The sequence below is a fragment of the Notolepis coatsorum genome (genome assembly GCF_963971535.1).
Source record: "Notolepis coatsorum genome assembly, chromosome: 14".
Lineage (NCBI taxonomy): Eukaryota > Metazoa > Chordata > Actinopteri > Aulopiformes > Paralepididae > Notolepis > Notolepis coatsorum.
This window is the reverse complement of record NC_140178.1, coordinates 78,862,076-78,880,807: the sequence shown is the minus strand read 5'-3', so window position 1 is coordinate 78,880,807 and position 18,732 is coordinate 78,862,076. Positions and strand designations below refer to the sequence as shown.

Below are 18,732 nucleotides of genomic sequence, written 5' to 3'. Positions count from 1 at the left end.
CTGGCTGCACATGCGTCGGAGGAAAGCATGTGACAGTCTCCGGCCTCTCGGACCAACAGTAGGGGAAAAGTGCGCAACAACCAGGAAGGGGGTTGGAAATTGGCATAACGAATAACAGTGGGATGGGAGAAAAATCGGAAAAAAGGAGGGGGAAAAAGAGAATAAAAAAAGAAAAAAAAAGGAGCAGGGAGAAGAAAATCTTAAAATTCAACTTTCATGAATAAAAATTGTACATGGAAATAATTAACCAAAATGTACATACCCTAAACTCCCCCCCCCCTCTGAGACACATTCAACCAAACACATACCCCCACAGGCTACCACCTGATGTAGATCATGACTGGTAACTCTCTTTTAGTCATTTAGCTGACACTCTTATCCAAAGCAACTTACAAGTTCTGTACAACAGGTCAGCAGGAAAGGTACAACTCTGGCAGCTAAGTAACATTGTTCGTCAAACAGTGTTGAACTTGGGTGCTACAGTCTTGAGTGCATAGTAGTATAGACATATTCGCATAGGTAGTAATATAGGCAAGGTAGATTACTTAGTAGCGAAGTGTTTTTTTTTTTTAGATATTGAATGAAGAAGTGTGTTTTTAGTTGACAGTGGAACAGTCAAAGTGAGAGTGGGGGAGCTTAGTTTCACTACTGCAAACACGGGAATATAAAATCCATTCCTCCTCCTCTGTCGAGTTTCACAGCCCACACTTCCTCACTAGTGCTCTCACTCTCTACGCTAACCGCTCTCTCGCTCGCTCCCCCTCCTTCTTTCACATTCTACCTCAGGCTGACTGGCTTCCTCAGTGTCTCTGCTAGTCCTTTACAGTAGTGGCTCCAAGGGGAGAGAGAGCTCTCCTGACTTGAATTGAACTCCCTCATCTCCCTCCACAGAAGAACTACAGGTAAGGTGGCTCGTCCATTATGAGAGGTTAGGATGGAACCCAGAAACAAGCAGGGAATAGCATAGGAAAGAGACTAGTCTGTTATAATGTCTGTGAATATATTTTTTATAGTATGTTGAATATAGAATGAAAATAGTTTTTATGTCAATTATGCTAATGATTTATGAGTGTGTATGTGTACGTGGTCTGCAAGACGGTATTAGGCTCACAGATCTATATTCATATTGCTAATGTAATACAGACACAGATCTTCAACTGGTGGACTTCGGTTTTGTTTATTTCAATTAAGGTGTGTTTGTCATTGTAATTGAAGATTCTTTCTGACTCAAGACTTTTTATGGACACTTGCAGTTTATTCCACTCACTAGCTGCTGAGTACTGAAAGGTATTTTCCCTCATTGATTGTTGGTTGGATGGGTGTGCAAAGGTGAGGGAGTCTTCAGAGTTTGAGTAATTGAGTCGTCAGCAGTGTTCGAATTATGAGGGGGCCAATGGGGGCTCAGCCCCCATAGCTATAGTCTGAGCCCCCATAGTCAAGACCCCCTGTGGGGGTCTCTCAAAAAATGTATATAATATTTTTTTTTTTTTTACGAATTAATATTATTTATGTTACCTAAATAAATTGTTAATAGATCATATTTTTCTTTTCAGTTTTTAAAAGAACTGAGTAATTAATGTTGTGGAATAGGCTGCATTTCACCTCCAAGCCGCTATGCGTCACCCATAAGTTTAACGCTACTCCAACCTAGTGAAGAAGAAGCAGCAAGCAGCTGCTGTAAACAGAAAGCTGCCGGTCCGTGTCCTGCAACTGAAAACATAAACACTAAACAGTACGCCACATGCCGCCAAAAAGAAAGAAAAAAAAAAGGCTCAACCCGCCGCAAGGCTGTACAAAGCTGGACAGCTTTGGTTTTATAAAAAGGCCAAAGAGTGTAGCAGCTAGCAGCGCTACTGTCACTGAAGTTGACACTACTAGTGCTAGTACTAGTGTTAGCTCTGCTGCTCCTGTGCGCAGTGCACCTGTTATTGTTACCGCGCCGGTTGCCACTGCCAGACCCGAGTCTCCACCACTAGACCTGGACTGCGCTGCTACTCAACCACCACAATGCTGGGGTCCGCGTCAGTGGAACTTTTGGAAAAATAAATATGACTGGTTATTTGCCAAGGAGGGATGCATTGGCTGCCTTCCATGTAAAAACGCCAAGATATTGTTAAATAAATCATTTGGAGCCCATTTGGCAGAGCAGTGGATGAATGGGACTGTGACTAGCTCTCAGAGCAAGAAGTTGAGGAAGAGAATATAGTCGTCACTACTCGCTTTGGATAAAAGAGGTCAGTGGTTTGAATCCCGGCTCTTCCAGTCTGCATGTCGGTGACATGCTGCAGTAGTTACTTTTCTTCTTGTTGTTCTAAGAAGATGCTGCTACTATTTTTCATACAGTTCTTGATTACCTGTGCACATTTGTTTATAACATTATTTATTTTGATTTATACAAGTATTTATTTTATGTTCATTTTATTATCAGATGATAATGTTACTTACTGTATCCTGATAAATGCTGCTGTTGTGCCATACAACTATTTATTTTCCATTAGATTATTTTGTTAGTTTTTGATTTATAAGTGCAGAGACAAATAAATGTTAATTCAAGTTCATAAATTTGGTCTAATTTTTCAAATTAAATTGTTGTATTTTTTCAGATGCAAAATGCAAATAAGTAAATATGGCATTATATATCAGAGGTGAGTAAGAAAATGAACAAATATTGATGGTTAAGAATGAGCCTGAATAATGACATCACACAATAGTCTAATGCATAGGTGTCAAACTCATGGCCCGCGGGCCAAATGCGGCCCGCCACGTCATTTGATGTGGCCCCCCAAGAGCGCCGGTAAAAAAATAGCGGCGTTAAAATAATTGTGGGTTAATGCGTTAATAAAGCTTTGACAGCCTTAGTTATTACACATTCTTACACATACATGTGTGTTGAACATCTGAGGTATTGATGAAGTAACAAAGGAAAAAAGCCAAAAGCACTTACTCCTCAGACATTCTTTGACAATTTTACAGCCCAAAATACAAAAAAGATCCAGGCGGAATAGGTAACAAAGGGTTGAAGAAATATTGTCTGAACTGTCAGATGCAAGCTGGCTGTGTGACATAACCGAGCATCTCGCTCAATTGAATAAGAAGCTGTAGGGACGCAAACAAGTCCCACCCAAAACTTGACCAATATAGTTGTGAACTGAGACAACCCTTATTTTGTTATTTTTGAGTACAGTTACAGTTGTGTGTTCATGCAGACACATAATAGCAATTTCATTACGAATTGAAAATGGGGGACCTTGATGAAGTAAACAAGTCGAAAGTCCTTCTCTGGTCTGCATTCCCTTAACAATTGTGTGTATTGAGCTGTACTGTACTGTACCCATTCTGCAATCTGTTAATTAAAGTTAATTAAACTATCTTCCATTGGTGGCCTCTGCAAGGTTGTGTGCAGCCATTTGTTTTTGTAACATCTGCTACATCTGTCCCACGTGTTCTTTGCAGCTCAGTTGTTAGTTCTGCCCTTCTTGACTGTGACAAAAAGGTTTTGAACAAACTTAATGTCATAGCTTGTATTTGATGATATTCTTCTTTGTTATTTACTTGAATGGTTTGATCATTGATTGATGGAGTAATATGGGGTTCTGATAAACTAAAATTATTTGTTAAAATAACATAAGCTAACATATATTTCTACATCTATGCAAATGCATATGCAATATGTATAACTTGAATAAGTAATAAATACAGAAACAACATGTTTAACAATATGTAAATGAGTAGCTACATTTATTTTACATTACATTAACATTAATACGGTCTTTGGCCCTTTGAGGGCAACCATAATGCTGATGTGGCCCTCTGTGAAAATGAGTTTGACACCCCTGTAGAGAGGAACTGAGGAGGGTAGAAAGAAAGAGAAGTCACCGCTGCTCTGTGAAAATGAGTTTGACACCCCTGTGAGAGGAACTGAGGAGGGCAGAAAGAAAGAGAAGTCACCGCTGTAGACAACAACTGACTCAATTTTGGATCTAGAATTCTTATTTCTTGTGATAATATAAATTAGATTGGGAGAGTAGCTTAATATAAGCCTAATCTACTGGGGGAAACCTTGTTTTAACCTTTGAATAGACTGCTACCTAATAAGGTATTACACTCTTATCTTATGAGCTTGTACAATACAATTCTCTGCATTTGCCGTTCCTTCCGTCGCCTGCTTTTCCCTGTGCTTTGCCTCCCAGGACTCTCGAAGAGAATTCCGTTTGGACAACCCGTTCCCCGTTACGAAGCGCTCGCCCTGTTTGATCTGCTCGCTGCACGCACAGCGCTCTGGTGAGTTTTTACAAGACAGTCTTTTGACTCTATCATCCAGGCTTTGTTCAAACTCACAGAGCTTTATTTTCAATTCTAGTGAAGATAATACGTTTTCCAAAGACACCAAAACATCTATAAAAATATTTATGAAATGATACACAATCATATGATTTTTTTCCCATTTGATGAAATGGTGTAGTGCTAAAACATTGTATTCAAAAAAGTTGTCACCAACTTCCCCATATTCTCTGTCAGCCTCAACTTTCTATTTGACCCGTGACTTCTCAGTAGAGCCCAGACAAAACGTCCCTTTTCCTATAAACTCTGCTAATACCCTTGTGGCACTGAGTCACTTGTCAGAATTTCTCAAGCCGAAACTCAGAACATGTATTATTCTTCACCCCCCTGTTCAGTGTTCCCCACAGCTTGTGCTGCTGAGTGGTGTGGTGTGCGATGACACTAGGGATCATGTTCATTGACTATAGTTCAGCTTTCGACACCATAGTCCCCACCAGACTGGTTGACAAGCTGATTGATCTGGGTCTGAACACCGCCCTGAGCGCCTGGATCCTGGACTTTCTGACCGACAGACCCCAGGCGGTCAGGGTGGGTGGACACACCTCCAACTCAATCTCCCTGAGCATCGGGTCCCCCCAGGGCTGTGTTCTCAGTCCTCTGCTGTACTCACTGTACACACATTACTGTGAAGCCAGGTTCAGCTCCAACTCCATAGTGAACTTTGCTGACGACACGGTGGTGGTGGGGCTGATCTCTAACAATGATGAGAAGGCCTACCGGGAGGAGGTTGATGTACTGGCATGTTGGTGCCGGGATAACAGCCTACCCCTGAACATTGGTAAAACCAAAGAGCTGATCATGGATTTTAGGAGAATACAGCAGGGGACACACAAGCCACTGTGGATAAATGGGGCTATTGTAGACAGTGTGAGCAGTTTTAAGTACCTGGGAGTCCACATCACAGAGAACCTGACATGGTCAACTGACATAGCCACTGTGGTAAAAAAGGCGAAACAGCGCCTCTACCACCTGAGACAATTAAGGAAGTTCAGAGTATCAGGGAAGATACTCCACTCCTTGTATTCCGGGGCTGTAGAGAGCATTCTGACTGGGAACATCACTGCCTGGTTTGGAAACAGCATGGCCCAGGATAGGAAGGCCCTACAGAGAGTGGTGCGCTCAGCAGAATGGACTACAGGTATTGCACTACCACCCCTGCAGGACTTATACAATAGGAGGTGCAAATCCAGAGCCTGTAGAATAATCACCACCCCAATAACAGCCTGTTCAAGCTGCTGCGGTCAGGCAAGCGCCAGCACATGCAATGCTGACCCTTGTTTTGCACACGGCCCTCGCCTTATAATGAGCTGGAGGGGCGTGTCTGTATGCAAATTCAGGTGAACTAGAATGCACTCCCAATTTGTGAATGAGTGACGTAAGTTCATTCAGTGGTTCGCAGCTGCGATCATTTGGCAAATTAAGACAACCTCTCCATGTGTTGATAAATCCGTTGATGAATCCGGGGGTAACTTCCAAACTTAAGACAATGTTGGTGAACGAGGTCCATTGAACATACAGAGAGAGAAGTACAGGTGAAATGGGTTTTGACATTAACATCTTTGTCGTGAATTACCATTATTAAATCTTTTGGTAGGCATAGATTTGTAACTGTCATAGCTATAGTTTACCATTGTTAATCTCCTTCCTCACATACTGTAAAAATGGTAAACACCCTACACCCAGCTTTATGTTTTCACTCTACTGCAGTTGGATTTCTTAAATTTTTTATTTTGTATCCTCTTTTTCTCCGCCTGATTTTCTATGCTTTTCTCCCCATCCCAATTTAGTCGTTATGCCAATTCCCCCCCTCCCCTACCTGGTTGTTGTGCGCATGTTCCCCCTACTGGTCGATACAAGGGAACCCTGAAGTCTACCACATGCTTCCTCCGACACATGCGGAGACAGCCAGCGGCTCTCTTTTCACCTGGCAGCGAGGACTCTCATTGGTGAAGTGTAACGCGTGGGAGGTCACGCTGCCTTCATCAAGTCCTGCCTCCGCTGAGCAAGCGCCCAGACCTGACCTGTAGGCGTCGCTGTCCACAATGCCAGATTACCACCCACGACTTCCCTCCCGCTAACTCAGCCAAACGAGTTAGTATGACGATCGGCCCAAGCCGCAGGCAATGCTGACTCCGGGAGTCGAGACCGCAGCCTCTTGCATTGGTGACGAGCGCAATCTCCGCTACGCCACCCGACCGCCTGCAGTTGGATTTCTGTACCAAAATTATGTCATAACATGAAACTGATGTCAGAATCTGAATTCTCATTGTCAACTTAGATAAAAGGCATGTTTGATGCATTTGATTTGAGTATTTTGCATGAAATGCAAGCAATTTTGGTGCTTCGGGCATTAACGGGTTAATATCTGAAAATGGATACCACCAGGCAGTGTCTAGTTTTTTACCAACCGGTTTCCAGTTCCGCGTTCGCGTTCTGCGATCTGATTGGCCACTGACGTTTCTGGTCGTGTGACATCTGCGCCAATCGTGTGACGCCTGTTTCTATCGATAGAACACCAGCCCTGATTCCAAACTCTAACCTTAACCAACTTCGAAAGAGTCGCCTAAGCGTAACCAGTGATAAACTAGGCGTTAGGTAGTTTGCAGGCTGTTCGAGGCGGAAATGGGTGCAGAAACAGGCGTCACGCGATTGGGCGCACATGTCACATGACCAGAAATGTCAGTGGCCAATCAGATCGCACCAGAAACGTCAGTGGCCAATCAGATCGCAGAACGTGAACGCGGAACTGGAAACCGGTTGGTAAAAAACTATACGCCACCAGGCACTCTCCCCCAGGCACTGTATTTTCCCCGAAGCAACAAGAATCAGCAGAGAAAAAAGCTCCAAAAGAAGGTCCAAATCCAGTGGCCATCTTGGATTGGGCCCTCTAGAGAAAAAGCCTGTGACTTTAGAGAATCATTAAAACATGAGAACATGGTCACGGTCACATGGTTAAAAGCAAACACTGAGACCCCAAGGGTGGGGTGAGGGTGGGTGTGGTGTGGTTGGGGAGCGGTGCACCTTCCGGCACTGCTGTAACTTCCTGTTGCAAGGTGACTACTCTGATTGTTACTTGATAAACTAAGTCACTTTTGCTAAGTGTACAAAACTAAGGTACAAAGGGGATGTGGAATCTTTGATGTGAGTCTAGATCTCAGTGGAAATTCTTTAATTCCCCCATTATTTAAAATATTGTATGGAGAACTTGAACTCACACAGTCGGGGAGTATAGAATGTGAAAGCACAACCAAAGTTCTCCAAATACTGACAGCAACCAGCGAAGATGTGTCAGCTCAACAAACAGCAGAGAGGAAGATGCAATTTCCTCTTTCGGATTCATGTTCAGAGATTGTTAGCAAAACTTGAATGAGTGGGATGGTGAGGCCCTGAAGAACATATCTCTTATATTTATAAAAGAAATTCTAACAAGGTTAATGTTATATCCTATCATGTTCTTTCTTATTCCCCATTGCAAATACATGATGATACATATTTCTGATTACCAGTAGAGATCGTTAGAGAATGTACCATCCGGTTGCAGTTCCTCAGCCTGGCTACCCTACAGCACCCCAACAGCCTGGCTACCCACCCCAACCGCCTGGCTACCCTACAGCACCCCAACAGCCTGGCTACCCACCCCAACCGCCTGGCTACCCTACAGCACCCCAACAGCCTGGCTACCCTACAGCACCCCAACAGCCTGGCTATCCTAGACCACCCCAACAGCCTGGCTACCCTGGACCACCCCAACAGCCAGGTCAGGATTTTGGACCCCCAGCCCTATTTTCTACCCACCAATAATATTATCAAAGGGTGTGGTAATGTGGCCACTGTAGAAAGCGCTTACACACACACACACACACACACACACACACACACACACACACACACACACACACACACACACACACACACACACACACACACACACACACACACACACACACACACACACACACACACACACACACACACACACACACACACACACACACACACACACACACACACACACACACACACACACACACACTCAAAAGCAAACTATGTTTCAGCACTTATTTCAGAGCTTGTACATACTTTGGAGTGGCTGCAATACAATACACTACTACAGTATAATCTGCGTGCAGGTGGGCTTGACAACCATTCAGCGTAGACACAATATCATTAATATAAATAGTGAAGAGGACAGGACCTAGAATTGAACCTTGTGGCACACCTTTAGTTATTGATAAAAATTCTGATTGGGCATAACCCGACTTTACACACTAACTCCCTGACAGATAATCTCGGAACCAATCACATGCATTTCTATCCAAACCAATAGTAGCTAGTTAAGAGTAAATGGACTGTATCAAAAGCTTTTGCAGATCAATAAAGAGGGCAGCACAGTGTTGTCTAAAGCCGATATTATGTTATTAGTAACCGATAATGTGCTATGATTGGCTCTGAACCCGGATTTGTGCGGGTTTAGTAGAGTGATTTGAGAGAAAGGACTTAAGTTAAGACTCCAAGACTTTCGCTAAGCAGAGTAACTTTATGCAACAGAATCACATGGGCAGATTCCCAGACACTAGGAAATCTTCCTGTTGAGATAGAAAGATTAAAAAATATGTGTCAATTGCTCTGTATTTAAAGGAGCAGCCAGTTTTAGGCGGGGAAATTAGTCCAAAATGATCCTCACCAGTAGAGGTCGTGGGATCTATGGATTGGAGAGTGTCTAATATTTCATTGTGTGAAAAGGGACGAAAGGAGAATTAAGGGGGGTGATCCACAGGGGGTGAACACTAATATGAGCGGGTAGTGAATTAGAGGTCTTGTTTTTCTGATGTTAAGACATGTTAAGACATGTGAGGTTGTAAGGGTTTGTATGAATACATAGTGTTCAAGCGTCAATTAATATGGCTTGTTCTGCCGATATATGGATGTGTTGTTTCAAGGATGTAAAAGAGAACCGTAAAAGGGCATTATTAGAGCTCCGTTTATGCAAAACGGAGGAGAGATCTGATCTACATTCAAACATCACTCTGTCACAGCCACTTGACCAGACAGAACTATCTGATCTGGAGTCGTCCCATGATGAAAAATCACTTAAACTCAGTTTGCTGAAAGGTGACTGAAATTAAGGGTATAGATTATAATAAGCATGATTGGATTGATGCAAGTTACATGAACATAATATCTGTTTGAGGAAATAAAACAAAATAATGAATTAACACTTTGAGTGCCAACGACGAGATTTCTTGTTAGTTCATGCCAACCGTTCAGTGCCAACGACGAAAGATCTTGTTTTTTTTTATTCGCGATTTCCATTCATATTTCATCAATCTAGCCTCACGTTATCACTGGAACTCTCTCTGAGCTCCATTGGGAAAATACAGCCCCCTATCGTCTCTCCGGGTTGGTACTGCACCCCTTTGGATTGGATTGAATGAAACGCATGGGGGGAAAAAATCCTGCTTCCACATTTTACTTCTCAGGCATGTAACACGAGCTGATCGGATTCATTGTGGACCATCAGAACAGCGTGGAATCTGTGTTTCGACCACCCAGCGTTGGATCAATAAACGCGATCGATATTTGGAATGGCGATCAGGAATTGGAATAATCTTTTTGAAGAACATCTGATCTGAGGTAAGGAATCTATTTTACCAGTCTTGGGATAATCAGAGCTTTTTGCACCTATATGTAACGGATATGTGCCGCGATAGTGTGACTACGGCACATAGAAGTAAAACTCACTCCCAAGAGGCATCCAAACTGAGTGCTTAGGAGGGAATTCCTTTCTTGGCGCAGCGGTTTGCAATGCTGGCCCCGGTGCGGACGCCCGGGGTTCGACTCCCACTCAAGGCATGGTCGAAGTAGTGGCAGGTTCAGTGTTGAACAGGCTACATATATATCAACGTGGGCCCTATGTGTGTGTGTGCATGTGTGTGTGTGTGTGTGTGTGCTGATCAGGAAATGGATCATCGATTTTTCAGCCTGCTTCTATTGCGTGCATAAGTACACATAATTTATACTATTGAAAATCTAGCGTTTATTTGAAAATGATTCATAAATAGGCCGAAAAATGACAATGTTTTTTGTGTATTCCAGTGTATTCCACTAAAGGGCGATTATCACAGAATCTTTATATTTTCCTGAAACTTTCAAAAAACGAGAGTTTTTCAAAATGGTATAAAACGGAAATGAACCGATTAAAAAACAATCCGTTTCGACAATGTTGACTGCAAACAAGTCATTGATAAGCGACGGCCATATCATACACATAGCCATGTTTTAAGATATAGTTTATGGGTTCGCAAATATGAGAGCTCTATCATTGAAGTGGGCGTTGGCACGCAACAGGGTTCCGGGGCACCGGACCCATGGCACTGAAAGTGTTAAACTATTGCAGTATTACACACTATTACATTATTGGGTGGAATAAACCTTTAAAACTGTTTCGGTGGAATAAACCTTTAAAACTATTTGGATGGAAATAGCCTTTAAAACATGAAGTTATTGATGTTGGCCCTCCAAAATATTAGAGAAATTATTTGTGAAACAACTGGATCTTTTCATTGGCAAATACAAAATATTGAGTGAACACCAGTATGGGTTTAGGGAAAATAGAACTACTACATATGCAGTGATGGAGATGGTAGAAGAAATAACAAAGGCAGTTGAAAATGACGAGTGTTCTATTGGTATTTATATTGACCTGCAGAAGGCTTTTGATACAATAGATCACAGCATATTAGTGAGAAAATTGGAGCAGTATCGGATACGAGGTATAGCTAACTCTTGGCTGAAGAGCGACTTGGAAAACAGACAGCAATGTGTGCAAATGAATGACACTGTGTCAGGATTTAGGAAGGTCACCTGTGGAGTACCCCATGGATCTGTGATAGGTCCAAAACGTTTTATACTTTATATTAATGATATGTGCAATGTTGCTGAACTGTTAAAGTATGTTATTTTTGCAGACGATACAAATTTATATTGCTCAAGAAGTAATTTAAATGAACTTCTGTTTGATATTGAAAGAGAGCTTGAAATTCTCAAAACTAGGTTTGATGTTAATAAATTGTGAAAACAAATGGTTTTTGGTCATCGAAAAGAAATAGAGGGGGATATCGAGTAAAAAATTTAATGTAAAAATAGAAAGAGTTTCTGAGATTTCTAGGGGTAATTATTGATCAGAAATTAACATGGAAACAACATGTTAACCATATTCAAGGGAAAATATCAAAGTCAGTAGCAATCTTGTATAAATGTAAGGATATATTAAACTATAAAGCCTTGCACATCATTTACTGCTCACTTATACTTCCTTACATATCTTACTGTGTGGAAGTATGGGGGTCGACCTTTAAAAAGACTGTAAATGCAATAGTCTTACTGCAAAAGCGGGCCATTTGGAGCCTTCATAAGGCTGGTTAGTATGACCACACAAATCAATAGGTTATGTATATAACCTAGTTATATGAGTACTGGCTGAGCGTCCTGCTCTTCGCCATCGAGATATACCTCATCTCCAGTACGTAGTGTACTCCAACGAATAAAAAACAATACACCCAGCACCTGCCAGGCCCCGCCCTAGTGCTACGTACTGTATAGCACTAGGCGTGGTCACCACTCGCTCTTCCTCGGAAAGAAACATTTCCCAAGAAAAGTTTCCCCAAGGGACCTCAGGGCAAGCTAAGAGCAGGACGCTCAGCCAGTACTCATATAACTAGGTTATATACATAACCTATCGTTATATTAGTCGTACTAGCGAATCGCGTCCTGCTCTTCGCCATCGAGATATGGGGACAGAGCAGACGCGAGGACCGACAAATGCACCCCCTGAGGACCCGAAAGCCCACATCAGGGGGGAGGGGAGTCCCGTCACCCCATCCTTCCTAATGAAGAGGGGGCGGCAGTCAACTCCACCCGAGTGCGAACAAGAGGGAACTAGAACCTCTTGAACGCACAGCACAGGCGGAACCACATGTGACACAACACATTGTGGCCCACACCCACACACTCCTGCTACCCCACCAAAGGACGGGAAGCAGGAGAGGTCCCAGACCTCAGAACCGCCTGGGAGACAGAACCCCCGGTCATGTCCATGAGGTAAAACCTTACAAAGGGACCCGGTGAGGACCATGAAGCCGCAGCACAGATGTCCTCCACCGAGGCCCCACCCAGTAGGGCGGCAGAGGCCGCCACCCCACGAGTGGAGTGCGCCCTGAAGCCCCCAGGGGGAGCCAGCCCGGCCAACGTGTAGCAAAGGGCAATGCCCTCGCACAACCAATGGGACAGGCGCTGTTTCGACAGTGCCTTACCAGCACGAGAGCCACCGTAACAGACAAAGAGCTGATCGGTAGCCCTGAGGCCCTGAGTACGGCTGAGGTAAATCCCCAAAGCCCGGACCGGACATGACAGGTGAAGGCCCGCCTCCAACTCACTAGCGTGAGGAGGCGGATGAAACGCCTGAACCATAATATCCCTGGAGCGGAAAGAACTCCGTATATTTTTTGGCACGAAGGCTGGATTAGGCCGCAGTGTGGCACCGCTATCGGAACGAATAGACAGACGCTCGGGCCGCACCGAGAGAGCACAAAGCTCACCCACGCGTTTAGCGGAGGTGATGGCCAGCAAGAACGCAGTCTTGAACGACAGCTGTTCCAACGGCGCTTGCTCAATAGGCTCAAACGGGGCCAAGGACAACCGACCGAGGACCAATTGAAGATCCCAGCTCGGAGCCAAAGAGCGTTTCACCGGCTTAAGGCGTCGAACGCCAAGCAGGAAACGCTTCACAAGAGGGTGGCCTTACACCACTCTTGGAAAATACGCCACCTACCCGCGTAACCCGCGATAGTGGAGGGAGCATGCGCGTTCCGGATGGTACCAACCACAGAAGGATCCATCCTCTCCAGACTCACCCTCTCACCAGCCAAACCATCAGCAGCTGGCCCAGCACAGGGAACTAACACAGAGACCCGTGCGCTTGAGAGAGGGCCCACGATGACCAAGGAACAGGCCATGATGGGATACCAAGAGCTGGATCAGGACCGGGAACCACACACCTGCGCTCCTCAACGTACCCGCCCCAACAACTGACCTAACAGATGAATGGGGGAAAGAATCCCAGGCGGCACAGCATCGGTCCCAGACCTGCCTGACTATGTCCGGACGTAATCCCCACCCGTCAGGGTGAGGACCGCCCCGCGACATTACACCTGTACCCACATTCACCCTGCCGGGGATGTGGAGAGCCCTCAGGCCGCACAGATGGAGAACGCCCATAGCCAGCCGCCCGCCGCCCGGTGCAGACGGGGGGAGCGTACTCCTCCCTGTCTGTCGATATACGACGCTGACGTCGTATTGTCTGTCCTGATCAAACACCGTTTGAGGACCAGAAGGACCGCTTTCAATACCAACACATTGAACGTAGCGCAGACCGGGCAGCATGGCTTGCCAGCTGCCCCCTACTGCGTTGGCCCGACGCGTCTCCAGCGAGGGAGGCGTCGGTGAAAAACGTGACGTGTGACAGCCTACTGCCCAGGGGCGAGGTCCCCCAGTACTGACACGGGAATCTTAGCCGCTTCCACTTGCTTCTCACTGGGTCTATTTCCATACTGGAAAAGAACCACCTCCGTCACCTCCTCCTGGGGTGAAGAGGAGGCCAAGAGGGACCACGGAATGAGCAGATGCCCTCATACCGAGCAGGCGTATCACAGACAGCGCCGTAACCGTCCTAGGACGGAACCTCCCGAGCGTGTCGCAACGCGCTCTGAGAGGGATGCCCATAGCACTCCACCCGTTGACTGGGAAGAGGAGTACTCTATTTCCAGTCTACAGCAACCCCAGGCTGGTAGGAAACCTGCCTGGTATGAGACCTGACGATCCACCTTGACCGCCAAGGACCAGAACGTCGTCAGGTCAGAATACACTATGTAACCCCTGACGATGCAGAGGCCCCAGTGCGGCCTCCACGCACTTGGTGAAGATGCGGGGAGCCAGAGAAAAGCCGAACGGCAGCCTCTGGTACTCATACGCTAACCCTGCAAAGGAAGCGTAGGTAAGCCCTAGGATGGAAGATCGGGGATGCGAATACGCATCCTACAGGTCTATGGAGGAGAACCAGACCCCCATCTGACAGTGTTCAACAGGTAGGAGACGATCCAAAAAATGCTGAACCTTCCCATGGGACAGGTCCAGCATGGGTCTGACACCCCCCCTCCCGATTTCTCAGGCACCAGAGAACACCGGGAGGAAAACGCCACGACGATGGCTTGCTTCATCCACAGAGATTGGATCTCGTTGACTAGAGCTGTCACTGCTGGTGACCCTGACAATAGGGTCTGTACCAAACCCGAAAACGGGTGGGGTTGTGTAAATACAAGTCCCCGCCTCAGCGTTCTCTCCATCCACCTCGACATATGGTACTGCTGTAGCCATATGTGATGACACTCCCAACGCACCCGCTGCCATGTGGCGCAGGTCCGCTAGGAACTGTAGATAGGCGGCCCGGTCCCACCCGCTGTGCGTAGCCAACCCTGGACCCATGCGAGCAGAGCGTTCCGTGTCGGGACATCTGACCCTGACACTACCCACGAGGCAATCGCACCCAAGGGGGGACCCCGACAGAAAGGGCCGGTTTGATACGGGGGAAGCTGACATCAGTCTAGGTGACAAAAGCTCCCCCACTGAACACCCCTACAGAACATGCTGAGGAGTTGTTCTGCAGCCGGACATGCAAGGTGTGAGGCCCCCATGGGTTCCTACACACCGTAGCCCTGCAGTGATATTACTACCACCCAAATCACGCGTGCCTGCAAGACCACTGCCAATCTTTCAGGAGTGGGAGGCACCAACATGATACCCGGCCTGGCGAAGGCGAGGTCGGGGAAGCCCGCACTGTGTGCCTCAAAAAGGTTTCGAGCCCCCCTGCTGACAACACTTGTAGTTTGACAGACGTAACACCAGGCTCAACCAACACAGCTTATGGTGTGGGAGCCGCTTGACAGCACAACATTCTCACGGACAGACCCAGGCTCAGCCATCAACTGGGTGTCAGCCCCTGTCCCCATGAGAAGCGAAACGTGGGGCCGCATGCGCTTCAACGAAGGCTCACGGCCCGCAGCCAAAGGAAACAAATCAGAGCCCCTTTTCCGCTGATGTTGGGGGAGGGAGTGATCGGAGAGCGGGCTGCTCGCGGCAGGACGGCGACGGTTTGTATATTCCAAGCCGAGCTCATCCAACATGGCCGATCCCTCGGCCGCCAAGGCTGTCGGCCTTGTGGACACCTGTCGATTCAACGCCCAGGATACCTCTGGCGGGGGAAAACATGGCCGCCTGTCGAGGGCCTCGCCATAGCCGCTGACGAGGCCGTGCTCTCACCTCTGGCTGCGCGGCGTGAGGCGGTGTGGGGCCTAGGACAAATACCGCCCGCGCTCCAGTGGAAGACCAAGATCCTCTGCAGAGAGGGGAGCCCTGAGCGGTTATAGCTTGCGGCTAGGTCAAAGCTAATAACGTCAACAACCTCGCGCGATGTGTCGACGTCGGTTGGCCCTCAAGGCCCCGCCACCAGACACCATTTTTGATAGAAAAAACAGCAATTCGAACACAGTTACTAATTGCTGCCAATTCCATACCGTGGCGGTACAGGCTTTAGCAGCCCACCAGCCACTCGCCGGGCCGACCCACCTCATGGCGTCGGCCGGGCGGGGCACTGTTTCAACATGTCAAAAGCAAAGGACTGATGCTAACACGGAGCACCAGTGGTGGTTGCAACCAGCAACCTCCACTGTGGTGTGCACCATGAAGGGGTTAATGAATAAATGAACTAACACCACGAATATACTGTAGAATGGGCTAGCCCATGCACACAACGTTGTGGATGCAGACCAGAGAGAACCAGTCCCGCATTCATTCATAATATTCACAACAGCACACCAGCCCTAGACCTCAGCCCATTTACCCATGAAAAGGTAAACAAAGCCCCCCCCGCAATACTCCCCCAGTAGACACCGATTGACCGTCAGCATGAATGGTTGAGAGGAGGGAAGACTGTAGTGTAGACAGCAGTGTTGTGCTAGTTACTGAAAAATAGTAACTCAGTTACTTTACTAGTTACTTCATTTCAAAGTAACTTCGTTACTGTACTAGTTACTTACACCCAAAAGTAATGAGTTACTGTGAAAAGTAACTATTTAGTTATTTAAAAAAAGAATAAAAAAAAAAGATTGCTCCCGAGTCCCATGCCCCAGATAGTACTCAAAATCGGTTGATCAACTTGACAGTTTCCATTCACATCACCGAACTCTGCTAAGCAATGTGGTCTAGATACAAACACAAATCTGACACAAACAAATGTTGTCCCGAGTCGATATAATAAGAAGTGCGCCGGTTGAAGGAACAGCCTTGATGTCGCCGGAGCGTTCCATTATAACCATTATAATTCAAGGGTACTACGACTATGCGTGCACCTCATGGTACCAAAGCACCTCAAAGGCGCTTAAAACAAAATTACAAACATCACAAAACAAACTGGTCAGACTACTACTTGACCTGAACCCCAGAACCCACCTCACCCCTGCCCACTTTGACAACCTAGGATGGCTTAGAGTAGACGACAGAGTACAGCAACTTGCAATGGGCCTGGTCTACAAGATACACTATACGACCGGGGTACCCATGTACATGTCAAAATACTTCCCAAAGGTCAGTGAATACCACAACCACTACACCAGAGGAAGCTCAACAAATCATGTAAAACCCAGATTCGGCTCAAACAAGGGACTAAACACGTTTCGCAATTATGCCACAACAATGTGGAACGCCCTACCCAAAGCTAGGGGTAACAGTACTGTATATTTGAATACCGTTTATGTCACAAATGTATCAGTACTAAATACCTATATGTCCCTAAGCCATAAATGTCATGTATGTTGTGTATGTCATAAATTGATTGTCTATATGAATTGAAAATGGGGGACCCTGATGGAAACAAGACAAACGTCTTTCTCAGGTCTGCATCGCCTTAACAATTGTATGTATTGAGCCGTACTGTATTGTACCCATTCTGCAATCTGTTAAATAAAGTTTTCATTAATTCATTCATTCACCATCTTGCAAGTTGCAACGTTGTTTAAGATATCAATCAAAGCATTGCAACGTTAGAATAGTTAGGATATCAATTGTGCATGAAAGGACTATATTTATATTGTTTGATTAGTATTATGAGATTCCCTGGCAGATTTCGTACAGTCAAAATCCGTTGATCAACTTGAGTTTCAGTGAACACATTGCACTCACCAAAGTCTGCGGTGGTCGAGATGTAGTAACGTTACGTTAGTCCAGTTGACTCCAGCAGCGCCTCAAACATGTTCTTTATCTCGTTTCCATGTTGTATATTAATTATCTCTCCAAGTAGTTGCTAAATGGTTTGTTAGTTTGTTACTGCATTCTTTTTATGTAGATTCATAGCGAGCGTTTGTTTTGTTTACAATAGAGAGGGTCTATTTCTTTCCGTAGCCGCATTTCTGGTGTGCGCATTTCTGATTGGCCAGTGGCCAGACTCGCCTCGTATCATTCTACGCGGGTGGGGATGAGGATAATAATAATAATAATAATCACTACCGCTCGCTATCAATCTACGCCGTATATAACGCAAATAACGCAGTGACGAACCATTCAGTAACGTAAGTAGCATTACTGAATTTCAAAAGTAATGCGTTAGAGTACTAGTTGCGGCAAAAAGTAACTTCGTTTCTGTAACGCGTTACTTTGTAGCGCGTTAGTCCCAACACTGGTAGACAGACATTCCCGCAGCAGGGAGACAAAACAGAAACAGTAGCCCAACATAGCATAGCGTTAGCCGCGCGCTCCAGGATAACGGGGAAAACAACAACGTTTACCCAGATATCCCGCCGCTTGCGCCAATACACAACTCGGTTGTCTCCCGAGACAACTCGAGCACATCACAATTGTCATGCCTAGTGACATCCCACAGCGGGGAACAGTAGAACAGTGACCCAGCATTATAGCATTTAGTATTAGCAGCGCGCTCCAGGACAGCCTGGGAAACGTCCACCTCAGAGGGACGTTTACCCAAACATCCTGCCCCTGGCGCCGATATACAACTTGGTTGTCTACAAAACAACAAGCAGCATTTACTAACACCAGCGATAATGCCTAGTGGCGCAAGTCCTACCTTGTGTGAGGTAGCTCGATAGCTACACCTCACACGCCGTCCCTGTCTGCTGTCAACAAGACGAGGAGACTACAGACTCGACGCTGAGATGCATCGAAATACATCCCGCTGCAGAGTCGCAGAACCCATACGAGCGCCGTCAGAACATGCCGCGAAGATTCCAGGGGTAGGCAAATCTTCGGTAAGCACTCAACCTAATTTCT

The 18,732-nt window shown here is 46.0% G+C and overlaps 1 protein-coding gene across 3 annotated transcripts in view; it reads left to right on the top strand.

Moving 5' to 3' along the window:
* The first annotated feature begins 800 nt into the window (after nucleotides 1–800).
* LOC311240042 (lipopolysaccharide-induced tumor necrosis factor-alpha factor homolog) overlaps nucleotides 801–18,732 on the top strand; it is a 34,229-nt gene continuing 16,297 nt past the window's right edge. The window contains exons 1-3 of one of the 3 annotated variants that reach the window (XM_084328542.1): nucleotides 801–902; nucleotides 4,191–4,281; nucleotides 7,851–8,098. In XM_084328542.1, the coding sequence (XP_084184668.1) occupies nucleotides 7,864–8,098 (235 nt within the window). In that variant the 5' untranslated portion in view covers nucleotides 801–902; nucleotides 4,191–4,281; nucleotides 7,851–7,863. Of the gene's footprint in view, nucleotides 903–4,190; nucleotides 4,282–7,847; nucleotides 8,099–18,732 lie in introns of all 3 variants that reach the window. The other 2 variants (XM_084328541.1, XM_084328543.1) reach the window with 2 other exon arrangements.